Source organism: Gadus chalcogrammus, chromosome 8 (genome assembly GCF_026213295.1).
Source record: "Gadus chalcogrammus isolate NIFS_2021 chromosome 8, NIFS_Gcha_1.0, whole genome shotgun sequence".
NCBI lineage: Eukaryota > Metazoa > Chordata > Actinopteri > Gadiformes > Gadidae > Gadus > Gadus chalcogrammus.
In genome coordinates, this window is record NC_079419.1 from 2,051,022 (window position 1) to 2,077,036 (window position 26,015).

At 48.0% G+C, this 26,015-nt stretch overlaps 1 protein-coding gene across 3 annotated transcripts in view; it reads right to left on the reverse strand.

Moving 5' to 3' along the window:
* Positions 1–8,083: 8,083 nt before the first annotated feature.
* Positions 8,084–26,015, reverse strand: part of LOC130387828 (zinc finger FYVE domain-containing protein 9-like) — a 32,026-nt gene continuing 14,094 nt past the window's right edge. For 2 of the 3 annotated variants that reach the window (XM_056597114.1, XM_056597116.1), the window contains 13 exons: positions 25,594–25,766; positions 23,879–24,023; positions 22,444–22,566; positions 21,098–21,253; positions 18,800–19,024; positions 16,685–16,767; positions 16,166–16,270; positions 14,510–14,660; positions 13,952–14,032; positions 13,557–13,719; positions 11,990–12,095; positions 10,479–10,658; positions 8,084–9,669 (listed from right to left, as the gene is read on the reverse strand). In XM_056597114.1, coding sequence (XP_056453089.1) covers positions 9,508–9,669; positions 10,479–10,658; positions 11,990–12,095; positions 13,557–13,719; positions 13,952–14,032; positions 14,510–14,660; positions 16,166–16,270; positions 16,685–16,767; positions 18,800–19,024; positions 21,098–21,253; positions 22,444–22,566; positions 23,879–24,023; positions 25,594–25,766 — 1,853 coding nt within the window. In that variant the 3' untranslated portion in view covers positions 8,084–9,507. The remainder of the gene's footprint in view (positions 9,670–10,478; positions 10,659–11,989; positions 12,096–13,556; positions 13,720–13,951; positions 14,033–14,509; positions 14,661–16,165; positions 16,271–16,684; positions 16,768–18,799; positions 19,025–21,097; positions 21,254–22,443; positions 22,567–23,878; positions 24,024–25,593; positions 25,767–26,015) is intronic. The other variant, XM_056597115.1, reaches the window with a different exon arrangement.

Genomic DNA, 26,015 nt, shown 5'->3' on the forward strand with positions numbered 1-26,015 from the left:
CTGAATTGTAGTAGCATAATGAACATAGTAGTTGCAGATCTATATAATCTATTATTTCTCTATAGACAGTATCATGGTTTTGAATAATGTTTTTTGCACTTTGGTCATTGGCGGCATCAAGTTGCTTTAAATGTGTTATTTAAGTATTTTCTGTTCCCTTGCTTTGCCAATTAGCTCTGTCACCTGTGTCTTATTGCTCCGGTCACATGACCAATCAAGCCATGTATTTAAGCCCTGATTATGCCTATGTTTAGTGCTTAGTCTATGATGTGCCACGTTCGTACTCTGACCGAAGCTAAAGTCTTGTATTGGAAATTATTATTGATCCCCTGTGTTTTGACCGCTTGCCTGCTCTCTGGATTACCCACTTGGATTTGCCCCTTTGGTATGACGTTTTGGACTTTTGTCTTTTGATGAGGATCTATCTACCTGTTTTTGAGTTTTCCTTTTGCCTTCTCTGTTGGACTTTTTGCTCTTTTTGGATTTTGCCCTCGTTTTGGAATTTGTGATCTTCTTTGTTTTTGCCCAAAGACTTTGTTGTAATAAACAACCTTTCAGTTAAACCCTCTCTGCACTTGAGTCTATACCCTTCCCTTTTTGTTAACTGGGTTCAGAGTAGAACTGTGGATTTGCAGATCCGGGCTCGATCCCCAATTCTGCCAGACCGATCTCGATCCATGCATGACTATTGCATTCATAGTCTATGTTTTGCTGCAAAGTTTTCACAATTTCCCCGGTGCCGGCATGTGTCAAAAAAATAAAAAAATAAAATAAAATATTATATATATATATATATATATATATATATATATATATATATATATATATATATATATATATATATATATATATATATATATATCAATGAATACAGCACTAAGTTTCTCCATCCATGCATCTTCAGCAGACCCTTTTATCTCAAGCAACTGGCAAGTAATGGCATACGATCAAAATAGCTCAAACAAGTTTACAAAAGTTGTGTTCCTATTAGCCGCTGTGGTACGGATAGTTCTCACACCGCATTGGGTTTCTTATGCAGCAACAGGAAGTGACAGGAAGGAGCCGGTCAGAGCAGCAACCACAGCTGATACTCTGACACCCCTATCATGATTTTCTACTCATAGCTTATTTTTTTCCAAGTTCAGTTGCTGTTTGTAAGGACAAGTTATTAAGAATATTTTACATATTTATTTAACCATTCACAGCAATGGAGACATTGAAAGAGCAGCTGGATGGATAGAGGAGAGATACTATTCATGTCCCCATAGAGTTATACACATGGGGCACAGCCAGAAAGAAAAGATTCAACCATTATTTATTCCTTCAAGTTCAAAGTATATTAAAGTATAGATATTATACATCATGTACTACAACACCTTCCCAAAGTTGGCACTTCTACTATATTATCTTATTTTGCAGAACATTTTCTCATTTCATTATTTTACACATTCAAAACATATCACACATATCTGTGTTTTGGATTGATTTTAGGAATCATGCACATCTGAATGTTATTGAAGCTGAATGATAACAATAATGTAACATCTGGGCCATCCATAACCGATTAAAACATTGATCACATCTTTTGGAGAGTGTGTGTGTGGGTGTAATTTCTACTGATTAAAAAAAAGTTGCCAGTGTTGAAGACAAAGGCTTACCCAGAGAAATTGTTGAACCTATTGGAAACGTGATAGCGGTTTTGCATGATAAAAGCACTTTGCTTTGGTCCGATGCTTCTTTCACACAACTGGATGTTTTCTAAATATTGAGGCAGACGTATCCCCTGCCTCCCCTACGCAACTTAAAACAAATTATTTATTCTTAAAAAATAGAAAGACCGTAACCCAAATGTCAGCTCTTCTAATGGAATGCGACAAAAAGATCAACGCCATAATGTCACGCCCACCCTGCTCCTTAAGTTACGTCCTATTTGTTTCTTTCATTCTGTCATTGTTACTTTACTTTGTATTGCTCACTATTCCTCTCCTTCCACGTCGCTCCCTGCGCTTGTTTCCCGCCTCTGATCGTCTTCCCCCACCTTGATTCTTTTGCACCTGTTCCTCGTTATCTTTATCCTCCTAGTATATTTAGTCAGTCCCTGCGTTCCATAAAACATACTACCATACTATTTAGAATGCCAGAAAAATTATTTAGTATGTTCCAATATATAGTATTGAAAAGGCAGCAGGCCAAAAATACCTGGATTTGTGCTACATGCGGTCACTCATCGTTGTATGCAAGCAAGCATGCCCCTTGCCCACCTTCCCTGCCTAACTTGTCAACGTGTTTATATGCAAATGGACACAAAAACATGCACACACTCACAGTCAAACACAGATAGACGGACAGTAGTGGATGATCCTGAAGAAACAGAGGCTGAGGCGATATCAAAATGTATATTTTTCACAAAATGCTGTACCGACAATATTTTTACAAATCTATCTCTATCGTGTATTTGTTACTTTTGGTTGATTGTCAAATGTTGTTAAATGATGAATGTTGAGGTGTCTCACAATTTTAACCACAGTAAATATATTTAACAGTTGTTCCTGTGTTCTTAAAGGAGTATTTCACCGGTGGAGGCATTAATCTGTATTGAAAGTGGGTCATATATGTAGTCGAATAGTAAGATAAATTTCGTGACTTCTTGACCGAGAAAATGCAGACAGTGACTTTTTGGCGCTTGTAGATTGAAGACGACAACTCCCAAAATGCCAATCAGCGTTCATTCCCTGACGGACATAACATAACAGCCAATCAGCATGGAGCATGGAGCCTGGAGGAGATGGAGGAGACTGCATCGTGGAGGAGAAGTAATTGTTGCCGTTTGCGGACTTCCGGAGCTCTTTAGCTAAATAATATAATATATAAGTATCTATATTGTGTAATATTATATATAATATCATGGCCAAAAACTGTGTGCACCTTCAGATGATATTATGAATTAAAGACTGCGTCGGCTTCTCGGACGTCTCTGGTACTTCCACAACAAATAAAGACTCGTTGTGGGGGTTATCTCGGCCAGATTCCTGCACGGTTTCGGGTATCCGACGGGGGACCCGTACAATTTGGATGAACGCACAATTTGAATACTTTTTCGGACACGGGTGGGGGTCGGATCGGAAACCTGACAGCGCTGGTCAGTCGCGGGTTTTGGGATTACGAGCGAGACTTCTCCGGTGCTGGATATGCTATTCAGGTGCGGAGGAGTCAACTAAAACTGTCCACAGTGGATGATGTGCTTTTTAAGAGTAGTCTCAAAAAGCCCAAATGTTTTTTAGAGCCCCCCCCCCCCCCTTACACTTCCTGCTTTAAATGACGCAAAAATCGTCATGTTACGTCATTTGAAGCTGGAAGTGTTAGAGGTAGATACAGATCTCTCCGTCTCAGGGGGAAATGAGGGAAGGATGCAAGAGCATTAAAATATGACTGGGTTTCTAATGATACAAAGCTTAATGCAAATGGGTGAAGTGTCCCTTTAAAAAAAAAGGCAACAATTGTTAAAAATTTATATTTTCCAGAACATTGTAAAAACAACCTTTTTCTTGTTTATCGTTTCAAAAGGATTTCCACCTACCTGCTTACTTGCAAACGAACTACTTACCTGAAACCTTAAAATCACAAAATAAAAGAAGATAAAAAAGGAAAAGAAAAGTGTGGTTATTGAGTGAAGCCCAGCAACTCTGCGTAGATATCCAACTCCTTCAAGTGGAGACTGCACAAAGAAAGGGAGTAACTTGACAGTTACCTACTTACTTACTCACTTTGGGGATTGTTGATGATGTTTCCTCGGGGTTCCCCGGCACCTTGTCCCGCTCCATCAGCCTCTGCCAGAGAGCGACGATCCCTCTCTGGTCTGACGAACGCTGACGAAGGCGTGGTGACGCAGCTCCACCAGGCCGTGGGCCAGGGCCAATGTGACATGTTGACAGGCGACTCACGCCCTCCTCCTCCTCAGCCTGCTGAGGGGGTTCCCGACTGGGATGACGAGGCCTCGGCATCACGCGGGACCGATGGAAGAAGGGCCATCGGTTTGTTGTTATGAAACACAAATACAGGTACAAAACAATGAAAAAAAATGGGCCATCTAAGTAATTCCAGAAAGAGTAGCTGAACTCGTCCTGGGGTTAATTCAGACTCCTGGTAACGGTGGTCCAGGACAGTGGAGGAACGCTTTAGCGGACCAGAAGATGGCAGTGTTTCACCGCTGTAGTGGACCACTCCGCCACTAGGGGTCAATGTTTGACCCAAACCAAAAACATAATATTAAATTATAAGAGCTGTGATATGAATTAAACATTAAAAGATAGTAGGCTTCTCGAATTTGCGTGTCATCTTTGCGTTAGTCGAGCGTTAGCAGCTTTCTGCCAATAAGCAACCAGCTTGAATCGAGCGTTAGACTCTGTCGAGCCTTAGCAGGCCAATCAGCAACCAGCTGGAATCAAGAGTCGAGCGTTAGAGTCAAGCGTTAGCGGGCCAATCAGCAACCAAAACTAGTGTGATATCCTGGTTGTATAGCAATTAACATGTTGTTTAGAATTGGAATGCCTTTGTTGTCATTGCATTTTACAATACAGCGAAATAAGAGAGCTACTCCAGTATGTTCAAATCCCTTCACTTGATTTAAGCCATTTAACGTTTATTTATGTCTTAATCTATGTGGCTTTATTAAAAAATATTTTCAACCTCGCTTTGCACTACAGCACTCACCGCATTTTCTGCAGGAAATGCATAGAATTCGAAATTCGTCCCATCCTTTAGGCCACAGATAGCCTACTATAGTGTCTATAGCATACAACCCCTTTGTCTGATTAGTTTAATTAATTGTTCACAATTTACCAGCTCTCATTTTGAAGACTAATCACCGCGCCATTTGTTTCAATGGGAATCGCGATGGTCTATAGGCCTAAACTTTCAGAATCAAGTGTAGGCTACATATTTATAATTTGAAATTCGTCCCAGCTTTTTACCACAGATACTATAGGTTCTATATAGCATATTTTCTGGTTACAGTTTAATGCCTTTTTCACATTTTACCAGCTCTCGTTTTGAAGGCTGAATAGACAATTTGACTGGAACTACGTGCTTAGCAGGTGTCCAAATATCAGGGCTTAATGGACACCCTGCAGCCAATCAGAATTGAGTATTCCCCCAGACCATGGTGTATATATATATGTATATATATATATATATATATATATATATATATATATATATATATATATATATATATATATATATATATATATATATATATAATCTATTTATCAATGGAAGAGGGGGGTTCTTAAGAGAGACAGGGCAATGTCTGAAGGATAATATAAGTTGGCGGTAGGTAGGCTACTATAAAAAGGTGTCATGTGATTTGTTCAAAGTAATTAAAATGGCACAATCATTTTTAAGGCACGGACCCCATTAATGTCTTCTGTTGAGCCAAGTTGTGTATGTGTCCACTGGACCTGACCTTCACCCGGTACGTATGGGTTCAGTTATCGCTGCGCTCTTGTCCGTGGTTGTGTGCTCTGCTCTCGTATTGAAAGGTTTACATTTTGTAGCACTTAACTGCACATCCGAATCACAAGGGGGCGCTAATGTTCACGGATCTTAGATGAGTTTTAAATGTTGTGGTCGTTCAAAAATCCTCTTCATAACCGATCTTACATCAGCGCATTCGAGCTCAGATAGGAAACGCAAGCGTGTCTTGCTTTGCAGATGGCTGGATGGATGTTGGAGCTAGGCTCGCAAATTCTTAAAGGGGTTTCGTAAAAGAGTTGGCATTCTGACAAATTCCTTAACACCGGTCCATAACAGACCGACTTTGAGCCAAATCAGATTCATTTAAACCTATACCTCCGCGCTGTCACGCTGTTATCACCAACCGTGTCGCTATTTTCACACCGTTTTCCAATGACTTTTTGTTGACATCTCAACGTTATGCTTTATTTAAAAGGTTTTGGTCTTTATCTTCCTTTGCTCAGTCTTTGGTGATTTGGTGACTTACATTCTTACGAAAGATATCGGATGTAGTCGAAATTGCATTTGTAAACAGATTGAAATTTAACTTTTACAATGAAGGGTTTTCTATTTTTGCACACTTAAATCATAGAAGAAAATAGGCTTATTTTGAGAAACAGTGTCTAACGACGCTGTTTAAGAGGTTTGGACGAAAATATTACAAAAACATCTTCTCAATTTTGTATAAGTCTTTATTATACATATACTACATGTTTCTTTTACTAAAGAATGCGATTGAAGATGTTTGTAGTGTAATGAGATCAACATGTTTAGTTTTTTTTGGCTTGTAGTACAGTTCTTCTTGACTGATGTCAAAGATGAATAAAATAAAGACGATTTTAACAACACCCAGTAATTGGAGGGATTGCCTGGATTGGTTGTCTTTTGATTTTACATTTGATCCACAATGTACAAATATTATCAAGATGCAAGGTTGAATAGCTCTTCACCATGGCCAGCTCTTTTGTTAATGCATGCATGCAGCTTTCTCAATCCGGATACGACCTCCAACTGGATTGTATAAAAGGCTACTCATGACTAAATAAAACCACACCTTTTAAAAAGGTGCTGGGATATTGCACAAATCAGATAAACGCTAAAATAAGGTAACAAAGTTTCCAAAAAAAAAAAAAAAAAAATACAGGGTTGGGAAGGATTGAAAAATAGATTAAGTCCACACTATTCCCGGTCCAGATTCTGCCAATGTAAAAAACAAACCAAGTCGCACTCCTTGTGGCCGGCTGCTGTAAGCTCATCACAGTGGAGGAGACACAGTGACTGATCCCGACTGCAGCCCGGCCAGGTGGGGGGGTTAGAGGACACACGACCAGTGAACCATCGCTCTTGACCTTTGACCCCTTGTACAATAATCCTTTCACCTCATTGGTAGCCGTCCGTGTTCCGTCGCGTTCTGCTACGGTCCAGGTCACCGATTGGGCGGAGATGATAGGAGGAGACTAGGGTGGCGCGACAGGGTGCGCACGTCAAGGCGTTGGCTCTTCTGCAGTTCTTCACGTGATTGTCTTGGATGCTGCGGATAGCAGGTGGACTTTCTTTTCGTAGAGACAACATGACGATTACTATATAGTAAAATGCTTCACAATACCTTTCCCTGTGGATTGCTGTTGGGCGACGTTGTGTCCTCTGTAGATTCCCTTGTGTGATGGTGGACATGAGAGGAGATGCAGTTCACACGATGACACACAGACTTCAGCCAGGGTTTGCCCACAAAACAAAGGGTTTACAGATAATGTTTTACTGCAAAAGGACAAATACATTCTTGTTTTCTATCAGGTCCATGGTATTGAAGGAGAAGATAGGCCAGACCTCTGCCCGTGTAGAATTGAGGGTTATTGGGGTGGTTGATTTTGGACGTCCCACATGCAGACTTAAAACACTGAAGCCTTAAAGCGTTTCCCAGATCTACAGGGTTCCTATTGCTTTGGGGGGTTGGGTTTTAAATGGCCAAATGTTGTCAAAGTCTGACTACACGTGTATATGCGGGCCAAGCTGATGTTGAGCGACCAGGCGAGATGGTGTCATCCCTCACCCCCGTGCACCCCCAGGAACTCAGCGCCCGGGATGTGGAGTTATCGGGGGGGGGGCATTTTAAACCCGTCAAAGCGGTAACCTAAGGTTTACCATGGAGCCCATCAACACTCCCCCCCCCCCCCCCCCTTCTACAGGATGAAGGCCCAGGCTGCCCGCATCCCTCGGTCTGAAGTCTTTATCTCTCCTGTAAAATGGCTTAGAATCCAGTGCACTGCTTTTGCATTTTACACACACACACACACACACACACACACACACACACACACACACACACACACACACACACACACGTATAGATATTTATATATATTTATAATAATCCTTACGCTTTTGACAGTTATTTTCTTTGTATGATTAGGAAGTGTTGAAACAAAGAACATCTGTTTGACTGAAATGTCGACAAACAAAACGAGGCGGCGAGAGTCCATTCCAACTGCACTCCTGCCGTTGATGCTAGCAGGGAGTTATGCCCCCCCCCCACACACTTCAAGCCCCCCCCAAGCCCCTCCCACATAAATTCCCGTCCTCAACTCCCAGCTTGCACAAGTTCGGTCCTTCTGCGAGAAGCTGCATGCATGGGACGAGGTCACAGCATAGAAACACACAGGCTCACCGCTTTGAGTGGCCTTCAGCTTGATGTGGACAACCCAGGCTCAGAAAGTGGGACCACGTGACTGGCGTTCAGAACCATTCCCTCACCGTCCTGCTTAGCGTCACACAGTCAAGTTGACAAAGCATGGAGACCTTTTTGTTGTTGCTGACGTGAGCAGGCCGGTCGTACAGGACCCCGGAGAAGGCCTTTACAGTCTGAAGACGACCCCTCCCAGCACAGGCCGGGCCTCCAGTGTCCCGGACCGCTTTAACCCTCCTAACTCTGGTTCATCAGAGGAGGTTCCGCCCCCTGAGGCTACAGAATATGTACACGCAGAATCCAAACAACGCGGGGGGGGCGCGTCGCGGACGTCCGGGGAAAACAAAGCCTGTGTCGGAGGAGTGAAGCCCGGGTTAGTCTGTAGGTTCCCGTTGTTCTGATAGAGCGGCTCGCTGCAGGCACTGAGCACCGCGGTGCAGGAGAAGACACGCCACCGGCACGCACGCACACGCACACGCACACACGCACACACACACACACACACGCACAGGCACTTGTTCTGGTCCCTCTCGTGTGCTCTTGCAGCGGTGGTTCCTCATCATCTCTGATCCTCCTGATATTCACGGACGGACGATGACCAGAGGGCTGGACAGTGGCTCCGCTGCCGCGCCCCCCCCCCCCTCTGGTGATCCAGAGGGTCTGCTGTTGCTACCAGGGAGGGGGTCTTCACAGATGGGCTCCCACAGTGGAACTTAAAACGTTATGGGAGGGGAGGGGTGGGGGGGGAATAGGGAGTGCAAACCTGAGTCAGAAAGTCTCTGTGACTGCTTGTAGCGTTTTATCCTGTTCACAACGCAGGTGGATGGTGGTCGGCCCCGTGTTGCTACAATAAGTTAAAAAATATACATATATTTATATATATATATATATATGACAATAATATATCAGATGACGGGCAGAGAAGCTCTCCCGTGACCTGTGCGGTCGCCGTGGCTTAGCTGAACCGCCTCCAAGGCAAATCGACTTAAGCGGGTTCAAACTGAAACAAGCGCTTTCCAATGGGTCCGGTCCTCCTCGCCAACCAGTCCCAACCGGATCCCAAAAACACATGAGGCCGAGCCCGCTCCGGTCTGAGGGTCCGTACAGTCAGAATGCACGAGGAGCGATGGCGTTGGCATGACGACCCCCTCTAGTCAGTGCCGGCTCCGTGACCCTTTCCAACGAGGGGGGGCAAACCAAGGCGTTTAAAAGGAGGCGTTGGGGACCCCCACACGTTGTCCAGGGGGTCCCGGTTGCGTCTAAAAGAGACAGCTGGGAACAAACAAAGAGGCCCCGGGGACGGCCGTTGCCTAGGAGATGATCTCCAGGATGTAGAAGACGAGCTCCATGACGACGGGGCCCTCGCTGAGCTGGCAGGCGCCGCTGTGGATGACGGGGATGAGGGTGCTGTCCAGGTGGCTCAGGTACTGGGGCAGCAGGGGCTGGCCGTTACTGCCCGCCAGGTAGCCCACCTGGAGAGAGAGAGAGAGAGAGAGAGAGAGAGAGAGAGAGAGAGAGAGAGAGAGAGAGAGAGAGAGGGAGAGGGAGAGGGAGAGGGAGAGGGAGAGGGAGAGGGAGAGGGAGAGAGAGAGAGAGAGGGAGAGGGAGAGGGAGAGGGAGAGAGAGAGAGAGAGAGAGAGAGAGAGAGAGAGAGAGAGGGAGAGGGAGAGGGAGAGGGAGAGGGAGAGGGAGAGAGAGAGAGAGAGAGAGAGAGAGAGAGAGAGAGAGAGAGCGAGAAGAGCTTTTACACGGCTCTCTGACCCCCTTTTTATTAGTGGTTATCAGATAACAACAAAGCCTAAATCAAAGTAAATCAAATAATTCACAAAGCATTATCCAACGTGGGCAAGGGGAGGGGCCAACATAACTCAATCGATGATGATCGGAAAAAACGATTTATTATATTTTTCATTTTAGTTGCTCCTTATTGTTGAGCCCTGTTTTACTAGAATGTAATCCGCAAGAAAAGCCATATGTGTTCGTCAGTAAATTCATATTTACCGGTACTTAGTCATTTGTGGGGCAATGGAGAGTAAGTCACTTTCACAGAATAACCTTGAAAGATGAATTCCACCTGCATTCCCAACATGGATAACTCGACACTTATGGAAAGATACATTCTATAACTTACATTCAATGTAACTTGAATTTTAGTGCATGGTTCGATACAACTCCCACGCCCCCACAGGCGTCCCCCCCCCCCCACCCCCCACCCACCTGGTCCGTGTCCAGGGTGACCCTCAGGCCCAGCTTGGCCTCAGTCCCCCCCCCCCCCACCCACCTGGTCCGTGTCCAGGGTGACCCTCAGGCCCAGCTTGGCCATGCCGTCCTCCTTCAGCAGCTTGAGGTGGGGTCCCAGCGCCGTGCAGAAGGCCCGCGCCACGTTCTCCGTCAGCCGGCTGTGGTCGGCGGGGTCGCCCAGACCCCCCCCCGGGTGGTCCTCGCTCCGCAGGAAGAACACCTGCAGGGGGGGCCGAGGCACGGCACGCAGACACAGCTCACTACCCAGGGACCCGTGAGCAGGCGGCAGGTCGCTCAGGAGGTGGAGCCAGTGGGCCGGTCACCGCTAGGGTCGCCGCCGTGCGGACATCTTCACACCGAGTAATACGCTCGTGTCAACGCCGGTATTACCGGTATAAACGGTATTGACTTTGAAACTAGGTCAACCGCCATCTTCTCCGTCAACTCTCCTCTCACACTCGGTGACAGCGGCTGGCAGCGCGCCAAGGATAATATAATTGTACATATCATAATATCACGGCCAAAAGCTCTGTGCGCCTCCGGATGGCCGTAGCGCGGGGAGCTCACGTAGGGATTGGGCTTCGCGGGGTTTGTTTACCGGCGTTGCTATGGTTACCGGTCTTGTAAGGAAGCGCGTCAATTCCCGGCGCGCCAATTCTCTTCCGCACAGAACAGAACTGTAGCCTATTCTACATATTTTAATTTTCTTAATTATGATTATATTATTCATTTTTACTGAATTTGTTTTTAATTACCGAAAAAAAAGGAAAAAAAAAAATAATCGGTGTTGGCCTCAACACCGGTAACACCGGTAATACCGTATACCGCGGCAACCCTAGTAACCGCTAAAGGTTGCTAGTTGGATCCCGGCTCCTCCTAGCCGCCCTCACCCTGACCGCTCCTGACCAGCTGGCGGTCGCCCTGCGTGGCTGACTCCGCCGTCGAGGTGGCAATGTGTGCATGAATGGGTGAATGTTGGGCAGTATTGTAAAGCGCTTTTGGTGGCCACTGGTTAGAGAAAAAGCACTATTACCATTGACCATGAGCAAGGGAGGGTAGGGGCGGGGTCTAGGTCGTGGTAATCCGATTGTACGGTGGCACTATTTTTTTGTGGGGTTTTACGTCGTTGTTATTGAACGGTCGGTAGACTTACGTTCAACGTTGAATTCATTATTAATATTATTGGCCATTTTTTTTTCAGTTTCAGCAACTGTATTTTAATAGAATATAGTGTTTTTTATTTAATCTTTTTCAGCCGTATAATTTTTTTAGAGAAGATTGTGGCAGACAAAATAGAATAGAGAAACAGTTCACTTTCATGATTATAATAATAATAGTTAGAACAAGACAAAAATGCCCCCCCTAACAAAGTAGGCCAGGGAAAGTCGGGAGTTCTGTGTGAATGTAGTGGGGGGTATAAAACTAATTTAAAAGTGTTTAAGTTAGGTGTTTTTAGCGTTGGAGACCAACAGCCTGAACCCTATCAGACTAAACACAGGTCCCAGGGCCGGAAAGAGGACCAGTAGGGGGGGGGGGGGGGGGGGGGCGTACCTCGGTCCAGCGGATGACCTTGCCGTTTGACTTGACCTCAGAGCCGTGGAAGACCTTGACGCTGGTGATGGACTCCATGGACCTCCCGTCGATGGGGCTGATCACGCTGTGGGGAGATCAGGAGGTTTAGACGTACAACACATGGGCTCACCCTCAAGGGGGCGCTGTACCCCCTAGGGTTTAAAGATGACATATTATAGTGACTGTGATTAGCCGTTACAAGTATTGAAAATCGTACTCTGGAATCTGGATGGATCAGTCTACCAGCCAACCCAGTGGACTGTAGAAGACGTTGCTCATCTATCTGTCATTCATCTAGGTGGACACGCCCGCTCACTTGTGAAGAAATCGTCCTGTAACGGCTAATCACGCTCGCACCTGGTGGTATAATATGTCACCTTTAAAGGGTCGGTGAGTTCACACACTGCGTGCTCAAAGTGTGAAGATTACCTTTATTGTTTTAGTTTTTTACTGCCAGCGAGTGCTAAAGTGGCATACCGATGTCATAGCTGGGGCGTGGCGCGCATTCAGCGATGAGATAAAAAGGGCAAGAACCTGTGAAGTCTCCCTGACACAAAGCAGCACGGGGCTGTCAAACCAGCTGTCAAGATGCCATTCTGCATGAGGCTGTCAATCAAAACGCTTCCAGCAGTGCTGGTTTGTCACGTGGTGCGTTCCCCTTGTGGCGCGTTTATGGCAGATTAATTACTGTGGCGTGCTTGCATGTCACGGAGTTACTCACATTTGCCTAGCTGTAGAATAAACAACATGAATGTAGTCGTTGATTTGCTTCACATATCCCCCACACTTTAATAAAGACACTGGGGTAGGTTGTGGGTTCCAACCCCAGCCCTATAATGAGGACAAATATGATCTTCCCTGAACTATTGTATACAATAGTATTCAATATTCCAAAAGCTGATGAAGGTGTTTGATTGGTGGCCGTTTGGTCACGTGACTGTGGTTCAACGGGGCAGATCTCTGTGTGCTTTTCCTTGGCCACCCCACTTGTCATTATTATTATGAAGTGTTTCCACATAAAAACTTCTGTCTGGAGGAGCCCAGAAGAAGCAACGAGCACACAGCAGTAATGGGGCTGAAGGAATGGCCTTATCAAACTCCGAATCTCTAGGGCCTCAAGCAAAGCAGATCGCCCGATTCGCCCCTGAAGTGACGTTAGAAGCCGGCACGCTCTGATCCGACGATAGAAGAGCACATACGGATCTGCGTATTATACGTGTTTGTACTCGTGCCAAAGCACAGAACCCTTTCAATGCGAAGCTGTACATGACTCGCTGGTTTTACTCACAATATTGTAATCATTTCGCGAGATCCAGGAGGAACAACACTGCAAAATGCATCCACCGCCCGTCCCTCCCCAACCATGACCCCCCCAGCCCCCCCCCCCCCCCCCCTCCAACTGTGAACCCCCCCAATCGTGACCCCCTCATCCCTGACCCACCCCCAAACGGTAACTCCTCTCAACCCGGACTCCCCCGACCCTGAACCCCCCCCCCCCCCCCCAACCCTAGCCGGACCACCCCCAACCGTGACCCACCCGACCCACCCCTTGTTGAAGTTGTGGTCGTCCTCGGTCCACTGGATGTGGACGTGCTCCTGGCTCTCCTCCTGGCCCGCCTTGCCGCACGCCACCGTGTAGTCCTTCATGTCCCTCAGCGCCTGCCGTAGCGAGTCCATGGTCTCCGCAGTGATCTGGACCATCACGCCGTCTGGGGGGGCGGTGGAGGAGAAGGAGGTCAGGCATCAGTTTCCTCACACTAATCGAACCTTATTGCAGTGACACGAGCGGTCAAACGATCAGCCGTGTGGAGCCAGCGGCCCTTGGGACAGACAGACGGCCATACGGCCAGACGGCCATACGGCCAGACAGACAGACAGACAGACAGACAGACAGACAGACAGACAGACAGACAGACAGACAGACCCGTCAGCACTTCTCACCTTCCACGATGCTGGTCTTGGCCAGGTAGCCCGACGACGCTTTCAGAGCCCCGCTGAACACAAAGAAGCAGGCGCCAGTGACTGAGGGGGGGGGAGAGAGCACACATGAATGTTAATCACACGCTGCTTATTGGCCGGCTCAACAGCGCCCCCCTGTGGAGCGTCCCGGGGTGAAGAGTGAGTGAGGGGGATAAGTTACAAAGGCACAGCATCGAGGAAGAGGAGGAGGAGGAGGAGGAGGTCAGGGTGGAGGAGGTGAGGCTGGAGGAAGAGAGAGAGTGGAGAAAGAAGAGGAGGAGGAGGAGGAGGAGGAGGATGAGGGAGTGGAGAAAGAGGAAGAGGAGAGAATGGAGAAAGGGGAGGAGAGAGCTGAGAAAGAGGAGGAGGAGGAGGAGAGTGGAAAAGGAGGAGGAGGAGAAAGAAGAGGAGGAGGAGGAGTAGGAGGAGGAGGTGAGGGAGGAGGAGAGTGAGGATGAAGAGGAGGAGGAAGAGGAGGAGGTGAGGGAGGAGGAGAGTGAGAATGAAGAGGAGGAGGAGGAGGAGGAGGAGGAGGCCGACCTTTGCGCGGCTGGTGGTGGATGCTGATGGCCTGCGTCTGGTAGTTGCCGTCGTCGTTCTGGACGCACACCAGATGGGAGTCTGCGCGGTCGTTGAAGCACGCCGCCATGGCCAGCACGTGCTCGTTGGATTTGTTCATGGCCTTCATCAGCTGGCAAGGACAGAAGGAGACGAGGGGAGGATGAACTCACCCGTCCCCCTAGGGTATGGGGGGGGGGGGGGGGGGGGTGGTGAAGGCATGACATGACTTGTTCCGAGGGAGGCTCGCTCACCGGCTAAGCCTAATTGCCCCCAGAGTTAATGTGCTCCGCAGCAAAATGCCTTTATGGACAGAGTGTGGAGAGAGAGAGACATAGCCACTCCTCGCATGAATATGGGAACGAAAGACGCGTTTCCCACTGAGCTCCAACCGAACCGCACACGCTATGTTAAGTCCTTTGATGCACGTGTAAACACTGGTAGGCTGCAACTTCTATTTATTACATTCTACTTTTTTTTCCGTCTTATATTCTTACTCTTAGTGTGTTGTTTTTTTCACACCCACACCCACACAGCTCTAGACCAACTGTGTGCCTCTACCCAAGACTTTCACTGCTCTGAATTGAGTTTTTAGCGGGCGTTTGATATGTTAACCTAAGGGCTCAGCGATTAAAGGTTTCCCCTCTGGGGGTCATGAACGGAGAGCTGCGTGCCGCTCTTCAGACGGGGGTCAAGCGTCCCCACCCTTCCAGTCACTGTGTCAGGGTTATGGGATCTGTCACTGCGTCGCCCGCCAAAAGATGGAAGCCATCGGTCGATGGGTGGCTCCCTTCAGATGGGCGTCATTTAATTAGGAGCGTTTCGGTGTTCCTATTAGCATCACAAATGAAGCTTGTCCTTCACACCAGCCATGTCTCAGTTTACACACGTTGCAATATGCCATTTTTTTTCGAGTACGCTACAAATTATGAGTTTTAATATGAGCCATGTCGAGGAGGATATTGTGTCCCAATGGATGGACTATAACGTTTTGTGAATCTAAATTGCTCTAACAGATGGCCTGTAACGAATTAGTGCTGGTGGTATTAGTGGTAGTTTTAGTGGTGGTGGTAGCAGCATAAAAAGGGTTAGCAGCTGCTACTGAACCTCCAGGGCGATAGTCAAATATAAAGAGCTAGGTCAGTGGAGTAGTGTTATAACATCCTATACACACACGCACACTTAAGACTGTCGCGTGTGTCCCATCCTTGACCCAAAAAAACATATTCTAAGGCTACTGAACATATACCAGTAGGGTACGGCTGGGCGGTTAATCGAAATTTTGATCGCGATTTCGATTTCGATTTTCCGCGTCAAACGACGACAAAAGTAATATAATCAAGTTTTCCGTCCTTTTTCCTCAAATGTTTTATAGAAAGTGCCGAACAGCTGGATACAAATCTATACATTATTTTAGATTTCAACATTTTAGTTATTACCATTTTGTGTATTTTTTTTAAGGCGAAATTTCAATGTTCTCAGAAACAAAAGGGTTTTTTGGGAGAGGCATGCCGAATAAATAACCAAAATAATCGTGAGTATGTTTTTTTTTTCCATAATCGAGCAGCCCTACAGTAGGGTTGTGAGGTCGAGGGTCATCGTGATACACAGCGGGAGAGCGACAGAGAGGGTACCTACCTCGTTATAGCGGTTGCTTGGGATTTTGATGCAGGTCTTCTTCACCTCCATGTCCACCACCAGCCCCTTCACCACAGGCAGAGTGTACTGGTAGTTACGGAAGTCCTAGGACAGAGACGGAGAGAAAAGACTCAGGAGACGTGCTGGAGACTGCTTTCTCCAGAGGTCCAAATTTAATATTTCCATTGAATCTGCAGTGTTCCAGCATTCGAGTAACGGCATTTTTACTTTATTATGCGTTTCATATTTTTCTGTATTTGCTTATGTTATTGCATGCTTTAGATTCTGCGTTGATATTATTTCTATCTTGAGCAGAGCGATTCTGACAGGAATAATTTTCCATCGGGATTAACAAAGCACTCAACTGAATTAACTTCACGATCATAAAGAGGACTGATGGTAGATACAAAAAAAAGACCTAAATTGTCCAAAAGGCGTCTACTCAACGCATTAAACGTTATCTTGCGCCTTTGGTCATGGAAGATACCGACTAGAGGGGTCTGTAAGCCAAGAACTTACTGCTAAAAGATTCATGATGGTGTGGCCGGTCTCTCCAAACAAGGGTTTCCTGTATCGCACGCTGAACAGCGGGCACGGATAGACTGGAAGGAAAGAAACAATAACGTCAGGGCAATTAGGCCGCAAGCATGGCCGTCCTGTTGCCGACGTTGTTATTTTGTGTCATTTAGCGTCTGCTAAATGACACAAAAGGCCTTGAGGCAGGCTACGGCCGTTTGGGATGGAACACGGTTCAGCAGGGAGTTGAACACCCTACTGCAAGCATGATCCTTTCCCAACTGGAAACGGATGTTGGTTGATTTGTGTGCTTTGCTTTTTTATTTGTGCGTTTATTTTTTTTCAAATTGAATGATTAAATGGAACTTCGCTCAATGCTTGTCTCCTTTTTATTTAACCATGTATTCTCACTTTTTCCGCGTTCATCATTTATATGTGCCACTAAATGAAACAGGGACATCAACACCCACACACCCCCCCCACACACACACACACACACACACACACACACACACACACACACACACACCCCCCCACACACACACACACACACACACACACACCCCCCCCCCCCCACACACACACACACACACATACCAAAAGGCTTTCCTCTACTTCAGAGGACAGCTTCTAATCCATGAGCAGGGAAGGATGTCAGCGTTGCACCAGCAACCAAAGCTTCTTAGATTAGCCTATTTGGAAGCCTTATCTCAGCAGACAGCCGGGAAATTACATCTTACTCCACCAGTTCATTCATTACACTATAAATAGGCTACACCGGCGTCCACCTCACAGGATCGACTCGTACACACTTGACACTGGAGCGCCCGGGCCTTCAAAGATATTGAAACAGGTGAATGCGTGTTAAGGTTCACATTCTGCAGCCCTCACAGATCTAAGTGGCTTTTGTTAATGTATTCCGTCACGTGAATACGGGCGGCTAGGAATGGGGCTTAGTCCAGGCCAGCAGCGCCTCGCTTACAGGGGGATTTGGTTGGAGCAAAATGAAAAAAAAAAAAAAAAAAAAAAAAAAAAAAAATCCCTTTTCAGACTTAAAGCCTAATGAGTAGAGCGTGGTGGGCTGGCTGATACTAGAGTGTGCAGTGCACACACACACACCACATGCACCCACACATGCGCGAAGACACACACACACACACACACACCATATGCACCCACACACCGCGCGCGCACGCACGCACAGACACGCACACACACACACACACACACACACACACACACACACACACACACACACACACACACACACACACACACACACACACACACACACACACACACACACACACACACACACACACACACACACACACACACACACCAGGAGGGTTCTTCAGGCTGACAATCGACTTAGAGGGCTGAGATTTCTAAATGACCTCATGTGTTAATATTTTACTGTGTTATGGCTGAGAATAATGGAGGTGAAATCCTAGCCGGGCCTCTCCCTCACATCCATTAGTAATGGGTCAGATTTGGGTTTTTACGCTGTCCACGGGATGGGCTGCAAGTGCAATGATGGATTTTTGTTGGACTTTTCTCTACAGTGGTGGGATTTGGCAGGCAGGATTTACAAGCTGGGAGCGATCTACCATCCATATCCTCTCATATAGAGGAGGTCTACCATCTTTATCCTCTCATATAGAGGAGGTCTACCACCTATATCCTCTCATATAGGTCTACCATCTATATCCTCTCATATAGGTCTACCATCTATATCCTCTCATATAGAGGAGGTCTACCACCTATATCCTCTCATATAGAGGAGGTCTACCACCTATATCCTCTCATATAGAGGAGGTCTACCACCTATATCCTCTCATATAGGAGGTCTACCACCTATATCCTCTCATATAGGAGGTCTACCACCTATATCCTCTCATATAGGAGGTCTACCACCTATATCCTCTCATATAGGAGGTCTACCACCTATATCCTCTCATATAGGAGGTCTACCACCTATATCCTCTCATATAGGAGGTCTACCATATATCCTCTCATATAGGAGGTCTACCACCTATATCCTCTCATATAGGAGGTCTACCATGACAATGCTAATAATACACCCAACAGCCCCACCTCCCCCCCACCCCCGCTCACATCGGTACTCCGCCCCCAGCCGCAGCAGGAGTCGGATGGGGAACACCTTGGCCCAGGGCGTCTCCCACTTCTGGATGAGAATGCCGAAGAGGTAGGGCGGGTTGGGCAGCAGCAGCTCCTGCAGGGACTGGAAGGAGGGGCTGACGTACAGGAAGCCGCCGTGCTCTCGGCTGCCCAGGAAGCTCTGGGTGAAGAACGAGTGACTCAGGTGGGCCAGGACGTTACCTGGGGAGAGAGAGAGAGAGGGGGGGGGGGGGGGGGGCTGATGAGACGCAGTGTGGATTGATTTGTATGAGTGAGACTTTCTTGTTTAGGACTTTTGAATGGGAACCATTAAAATTGTTTTTCCGGTTTAAAGCTGCACTATGTGTTTGAACATCCGCTGCCCCGTGTGGCCTGAGTTGTAGCTACGGTTATAGCTGTACCAATTTTCAGATGACAGTGTCCGAGTATTTTTCACATGGTCTGGGGGTGAGAAAAGTTGACCAGAATAACACTTTTTATAGGGAAGATCTTCTTGATTGACTGACTGACTGACCTGGATGGGCACGTTTCTTGGGAAACTTTCTAGCTCAGTAATTACAGTAAAAAAGTTTCATAGTTCAGTTTAAACTTGTTTCATATGAGTTCACGACACACAAAACAGCCGTCCACCTTATACAACGGTTGGTAAGTCGTTTAGTTTGTCGTGTGCGTGTTTTGGTTGGCAGGAGAAATAACTAACCCAACATACATCCAAAACAGGTCCTAAATAAATGCCAAACAAGAATGAACCAGCAGGATTGGGAAGAGGATACAAGAAAGGGGACTCTGAAACAACAAAGACTGCCTCTTTAGATCATTACGATATCGAGGAAGAGGCAGCCAGGAAACTAAAACCAAAGATGAAGTGAAAAGTGGAGAGATAGTGGTGAAATAAACTGTGCGGCTAGTGCTAAGCATGGAGTGAATGCAACAAGGCTCTTAAATTCCAAGGATTAGTCTTGTCTGCGAGGACTTGATACACACCAAAAAAGGAGCTCTTTAACCACAGTGAATGACTGGCTCACTGCCCCCGCTGGCTGGGGGCCGCGACCCACTTCATGTTACCTTCCCTAGCGTCATGTTACCAATTATCTGAGGGAGAGATCATAGCTCCCCGGTGAAGCCCCCTGACAGTGGATGCAGAAGCTATCGGTTAGCACACAGCCGCACGACAGCGGCCAACAAGGGCTTCAGCTGGAGATGACAACCGAGGGAAGAAATGGTTCCTTGCACAGCAGTGAGTTTATGTTCGAGTGGGAAGCGGATTAATAAAAAGACCACCCCTTGGGGGGGGGGGGGGGGGGGGGGGGTGGAAGACGCCATTGAGCTGACGCCATTGAGCCCCCTCAGACTGAGGCTCTAACATCCAGTGACTTTGACAGCTTGTGCTGTCAAAGTCACTGGATGTTAGCGCCTCGGTGTCCTAAGAAGCATTGTGCGCCCGAAGTCTGGCAGGGGTACGGGGGGGCAAGCGGCAGCCATGACCGTCTGTCGGGGAGGCTTGTGCGGAGGAGTGTAGTTCCTGTACTGGCCCGTAGGGCCTGTAGTTCCTCTAACGGCCTGTAGTTCCTCTAAGGGCCTGTATTTCTACTGACGGCCTGTAGTTCCTCTAACGGCCTGTAGCTCCTCTAAGGGCCTGTAGTTCCTCTAACGGCCTGTAGTTCCTCTAAGGGCCTGTAGTTCCCCTGACGGCCTGTAGTTCCTCTAAGGGCCTGTAGTTCCTCTAACGGCCTGTAGTTCCTCTAAGGGCCTGTAGTTCCCCTGACGGCCTGTAGTTCCTCTAAGGGCCTGTAGTTCCTCTAACGGCCTGTAGTTCCTCTAAGGGCCTGTAGTTCCTCTAAGGGCCTGTAGTTCCACTGACGGCCTGTAGTTCCTCTAAGGGCCTGTAGTTCCACTGACGGCCTTTAGGGGGTTCGCGTGGTAGATGGCATTGGAAAGACCCTCCCCCAGGTTCTAAGGCAGCGGGAACATGCGGTATCACCGTCTCCCGTATAAGGACGGATTACCTACTGAAGTATGAGGAGGGGAACACTTAGGGACCTCTTGATGGGGTACTGCGAGGATTTTATATGCCATATATATATATATATAAATATTTTCTTTAAATATTCAATTAATGGATAAATAAATAAATAGATACATCTTGAGTCAGCCTGATAACGCAAGATATCAGGCTGCTATCTCCCCCCCCCCCCCCCCCCCCCCTCTCATACTAAAGGGGGTTCTAGGACCTCCAGAAGGCCACCGGGCTCCGGGGGGGTTGGGGGTACCCACCAGTCAGGGCCTCCTGGTACAGGAGCACGAAGTGGGTGAAGATGTCCCGGGGGATGGTCTTCTCGTCGGGCAGGCACTGCAGCAGGATCACCACCTCGGCCTGGCCCACAGCGTGCATGCCCTTGGTGGTCATGTACCAGCACTTCCTGTTCACATCTGGGCCAATGGGAGGGCAGGAAGGAAGGGAGAAAGGATCAACGGCTCGTTCAAAGCCTGAACATAAGATGGGGCCGTTTTCAGAAGAAGTCGGTTGTTCATGAAGCCGGGAATTACAATTTCAATAGTTGGGCGAATGGTTATGTTCTCACCGCCAGGAAGAAACTATCGAGTGATTACAGCCGAGAGAAAGCACTGCAATACGTCTAAAAAGCCATATTTAGTCATCGCGCTGGCTACCATTGGTTCATTGCTTACTATCAAAAGAAAACACTAAACATGCAACAAATCAAAGTACGGAGACAGCCACAGGATCTAAGTAGCAACGGGGCGACGACTTGACAAATCATGCCCCAGAATATCATCAATGAAACAGAATGCTTACGTGCGGGACGGGTCTAAATCAAGTCATAGTAATTGTAAAATAAATAAATAAAATAATAATAATAATACTTAATGAAAAATAAAATAATAAGAAAAAGATAAGATCCTGAAGGACCTACGAAAAAAAAAATATATGTCCACCTTACACCTTTTCGGTCAGTACTTTTAAGCAATGTCAATGTATAAATTAAGATGACAACTTATTTTAACTTTTTTTTTTTTTAAACTTTTTAAACTTTTTTTAAACTTTTTTAACTAAGTATGAAATAACTAAACGAAAGTGTATTGGTGCGGCCCTTAACCCCAGTCCCAGTCTGCAGGCGCTCCACAGACGCTGTAGCACTCAGCCGCCCGTCTGGACCAGCGGGGGGCGCTGTAGCACTCAGCCGCCCGTCTGGACCAGCGGGGGGCGCTGTAGCACTCAGCCGCCCGTCTGGACCAGTGGTACTCACAGTTGACCAGCGGGGGGCGCTGTAGCACTCAGCCGCCCGTCTGGACCAGTGGTACTCACAGTTGACCAGCGGGGGGCGCTGTAGCACTCAGCCGCCCGTCTGGACCAGTGGTACTCACAGTTGACCAGCGGGGGGCGCTGTAGCACTCAGCCGCCCGTCTGGACCAGTGGTACTCACAGTTGACCAGCGGGGGGCGCTGTAGCACTCAGCCGCCCGTCTGGACCAGTGGTACTCACAGTTGACCAGCGGGGGGCGCTGTAGCACTCAGCCGCCCGTCTGGACCAGTGGTACTCACAGTTGACCAGCGGGGGGCGCTGTAGCACTCAGCCGCCCGTCTGGACCAGTGGTACTCACAGTTGACCAGCTTGACCATGGCCAGGAGGTTAGCGTTGAGGACGAACACCAGCGGGTCCGGACCCCCCTCCTCCAGCTGCTGCAGCAGCACCATCTCCGAGGGCCGCTCCTCCACCGCGTAGTCTGGGGGGGGGGGGGTGGAGTCAGGGCACCAGGTGGTGGGTGGAGGTCAGCCGGGAGGGGGAGGGGGAGGGGGGGAGAGTCATTAGAAGGTTCATTAGAAGAGCCCAAGAGGGAACCAAGATGGAGGAGGTGGTAGAGATGGTGGAGGTGATAGTGATGATGATGATGATGGTGGAGGTGGTAGTGATGATGATGATGGTGATGTTGGAGGTGGTAGTGATGATGATGATGATGATGGTGATGATGATGATGATGATGATGGTGATGGTGGAGGTGACAGTGATGATGATGATGATGATGATGATGGTGGAGGAGGTGGTAGTGATGATGATGATGATGATGGTGGAGGTGGTAGTGATGATGATGATGATGGTGGAGGAGGTAGTGATGATGATGATGATGGTGGAGGAGGTAGTGATGATGATGATGGTGGTGATGATGGAGGTTGTAGTGATGAAGGTTGTGACGGTGGTGACGGAGAGGGCAGGAGCAGTGCCGATGGAGATGTCAGGGGTTGAACATCGAGGGAGACATTTGAAGTCAGAGGGAGACGAGAGGGGAAGGGAAGAGTGTGGGAGGGAGGGGGGTAGTGGGAGGAGGTGAAAGGTTAGCTACCAGGACTCACGTTTCACACAACAAACCACGACACTTTGGGGTCAAACGTTCCCCAAAGCCATGGGGAAACAAAAATGCAACCCCCCCCCCCCCCCCTTCAAAACGGAAGCGATGGCAGTGAGCCAGTGATCACAGAGGAAGGAGAACAACACAAGAGACAATGAGAAGAAGAAGAAGAAGAAGAAGAAGAAGAAGAAGAAGAAGAAGAAGAAGAAGAAGAAGAAGAAGAAGAAGAAGAAGAAGAAGAAGAAGAAGAAGAAGAAGAAGAAGAAGAAGAAGAAGAAGAAGAAGGAGGAGGAGGAGGAGGAGGAGGAGGAGGAGGAGGAGGAGGAGGAGGAGGAGGAGGAGGAGGAGAAGAAGAAGAAGAAGAAGAAGAAGAAGAAGAAGAAGAAGGAGGAGGAGGAGGAGGAGGAGGAGGAGGAGGAGGAGGAGGAGGAGGAGGAGGAGGAGGAGGAGGAGGAGGAGAAGAAGAAGAAGAAGAAGAAGAAGAAGAAGAAGAAGAAGAAGAAGAAGAAGAAGAAGAAGAAGAAGAAGAAGAAGAAGAAGAAGAAGAAGAAGAAGAAGGAGGAGGAGGAGGAGGAGGAGGAGGAGGAGAAGGAGAAGGAGAGGGAGAAGAAGGACGAGGAGGAGAGGAAGAGGAGGAGGAGGACGAGGAGGAGGACGAGGCAGCTGTGTGGTGAGGGATGAAGGCAAGCACCTGTGACGTGGCCTCCCGTACCTCCTTTGACTCCCGTGGAGATCAGGATGGGAGGCAGGCCGTCCTCCGGGATCAGGCTGAGGGAGCTGCCCACGGGGCTCCCCGCCGCCAGGGCCCCGCCCCCAGGCCCTGGGCCCCTGGACGCCTGAGGAGGAGGAGGAGGAGGAGGAGGGGGAGGAAGAGGAGGAGGAGGAGAACACGAATCAGAGGGCTATCTACCGCAGCGATGTCGGGTGACGTCACTTCTGTTGGAAGTTGAAGCGAGATCCCAAACAAACAGAGCCCGCTCGCCCCTCTCTTCCGCGTTTCGTGCATCCAGTAAAAACTATCATGAACGCAGCGCAAAACCCCACAGCACCCCCCCCTTTGTCTGTGATCGGTTGGAATACTGTTTATTTTGGTTTTGAGTGGTCGGTAGTACCATTTGTTTTTGTGAGAGATCTCAGGGCCTTCAGCGTTTTTTGGACGGCCTGCTTATTGGGCGAGGCATCTAACGGATCGTGACGAAAGATCAGATGAACGTGATCGTTTATGTTTCGCCATAGAATCGCTGACACAACCTTTAACATACACAACGTGTCACACACAAGAGAAAACGAAAGGGTTGATAAAAGCGTGCACGGCCCACACTGTGATAAAAAGGCTGATGCGTTGATTTTAAACCTGGACCGCGACTCATTTCCTCAAATGTATTCAGGCAGCCGGTCAGAACTCAAGGTCAAGCCTTTTCTTGGCGGATGCACAGAAGAGCACACACTCAGACCGGGCACCGTCACTCCAACCACAGGTCACCGGCCACTACCCATACAGGGGGTCGTATTCTATGAGGTTTAAAACAATCTTTTTTTAACAGATACATTTAGAAGAAGATAAGATACATGCAATGCGCTTATTCCAGGGTAATAATCTCTCTCTCTCTCTCTCTCTCTCTCTCTCTCTCTCCCCCTCCCTCTCTCTCCCTCCCTCTCTCTCTCTCTCTCTCTCCCTCCCTCTCTCCCCCTCCCTCCCTCCCTCTCCCTCTCTCCCCCTCCCTCCCTCTCTCTCTCTCTCTGACTACCGACTTCACCCAAGTCAACAGCCGTCTATTGACTATGAACTCAAAATCACAGACACACACACACACACACACACACACACACACACACACACACACACACACACACACACACACACACACACACACACACACACACACACACACACACACACACACACACACATGCACTAATGCATGATAATATCGAAACCAAAAGTGGGCCTTTAGTAAAAAGCCCCAACCGCAATTTCAGAATCAAACACACAATTAATCCATGCAACTTTTGGTTCCCAGACGGCAGTTTATAAAAATACACATCAAACAACCCAAACTGTGGTTCTGTCATCTGCCCCAAGGCCCACTTCTCTTCACTAGTAGCTTATCAGAAACTATGAATTTATTACATTTCCCCTGTCAAAGACCCACAGCAGTCCTTTGTCCTGCTTTAAGCCAGGATACTTCCTGGTGACCGTGTGCTTCGGTAGCACTCGCCTCGACCCAGAGAGCAGCCACACGCAAACAAAAGGCTGCATTGTAGCGGTCAGTGGACCAGCCAGAAGGGGCTGTTTTTTGTCTTCGCGTGCGGGGGGGTGGGGGGGTGAACCTGTCACGTCTGGAGCATTCACAGGACTGGAACGTGCCGCGGAGGTGGGGAGGGGGTCTGGGGCGGGGGTCTTACCTCCGAGGCGTCCGAGGGGGAACATTTGGTCGAGAACAGGGAGCCGGCCGCGGGCCGAGACGACGCAGGGTCCGGGACTGGGTGGGGGGGGGTCTTGGACGACTCTGTGCCGTCCCCGTTGGGTAGGAGTCCGTCGGAGAACCACACCCTCCTCTGCTCCCGCGTCAGCAGACCTGGGGGGGGAAAAAAAAAAGAAGAAACAAATCACAAAAAAAAAAAAAATCAAAAAAAAAATCAAAAATAAATTCACACACTACAAAACTCCAAACCGACCAAAACAGGGAGAAAACGCAAATGGGGGGGGGGGGGGGTCCAAACCTGCAACCACTGCTTCCGATCGGTACAAAAGTAGTTCCAAGAGATTCTCTTTAGAAAAAAAAAAAAGAAAAACTTTGCAGGGGGACAAGCAAGCACGCCGCCAC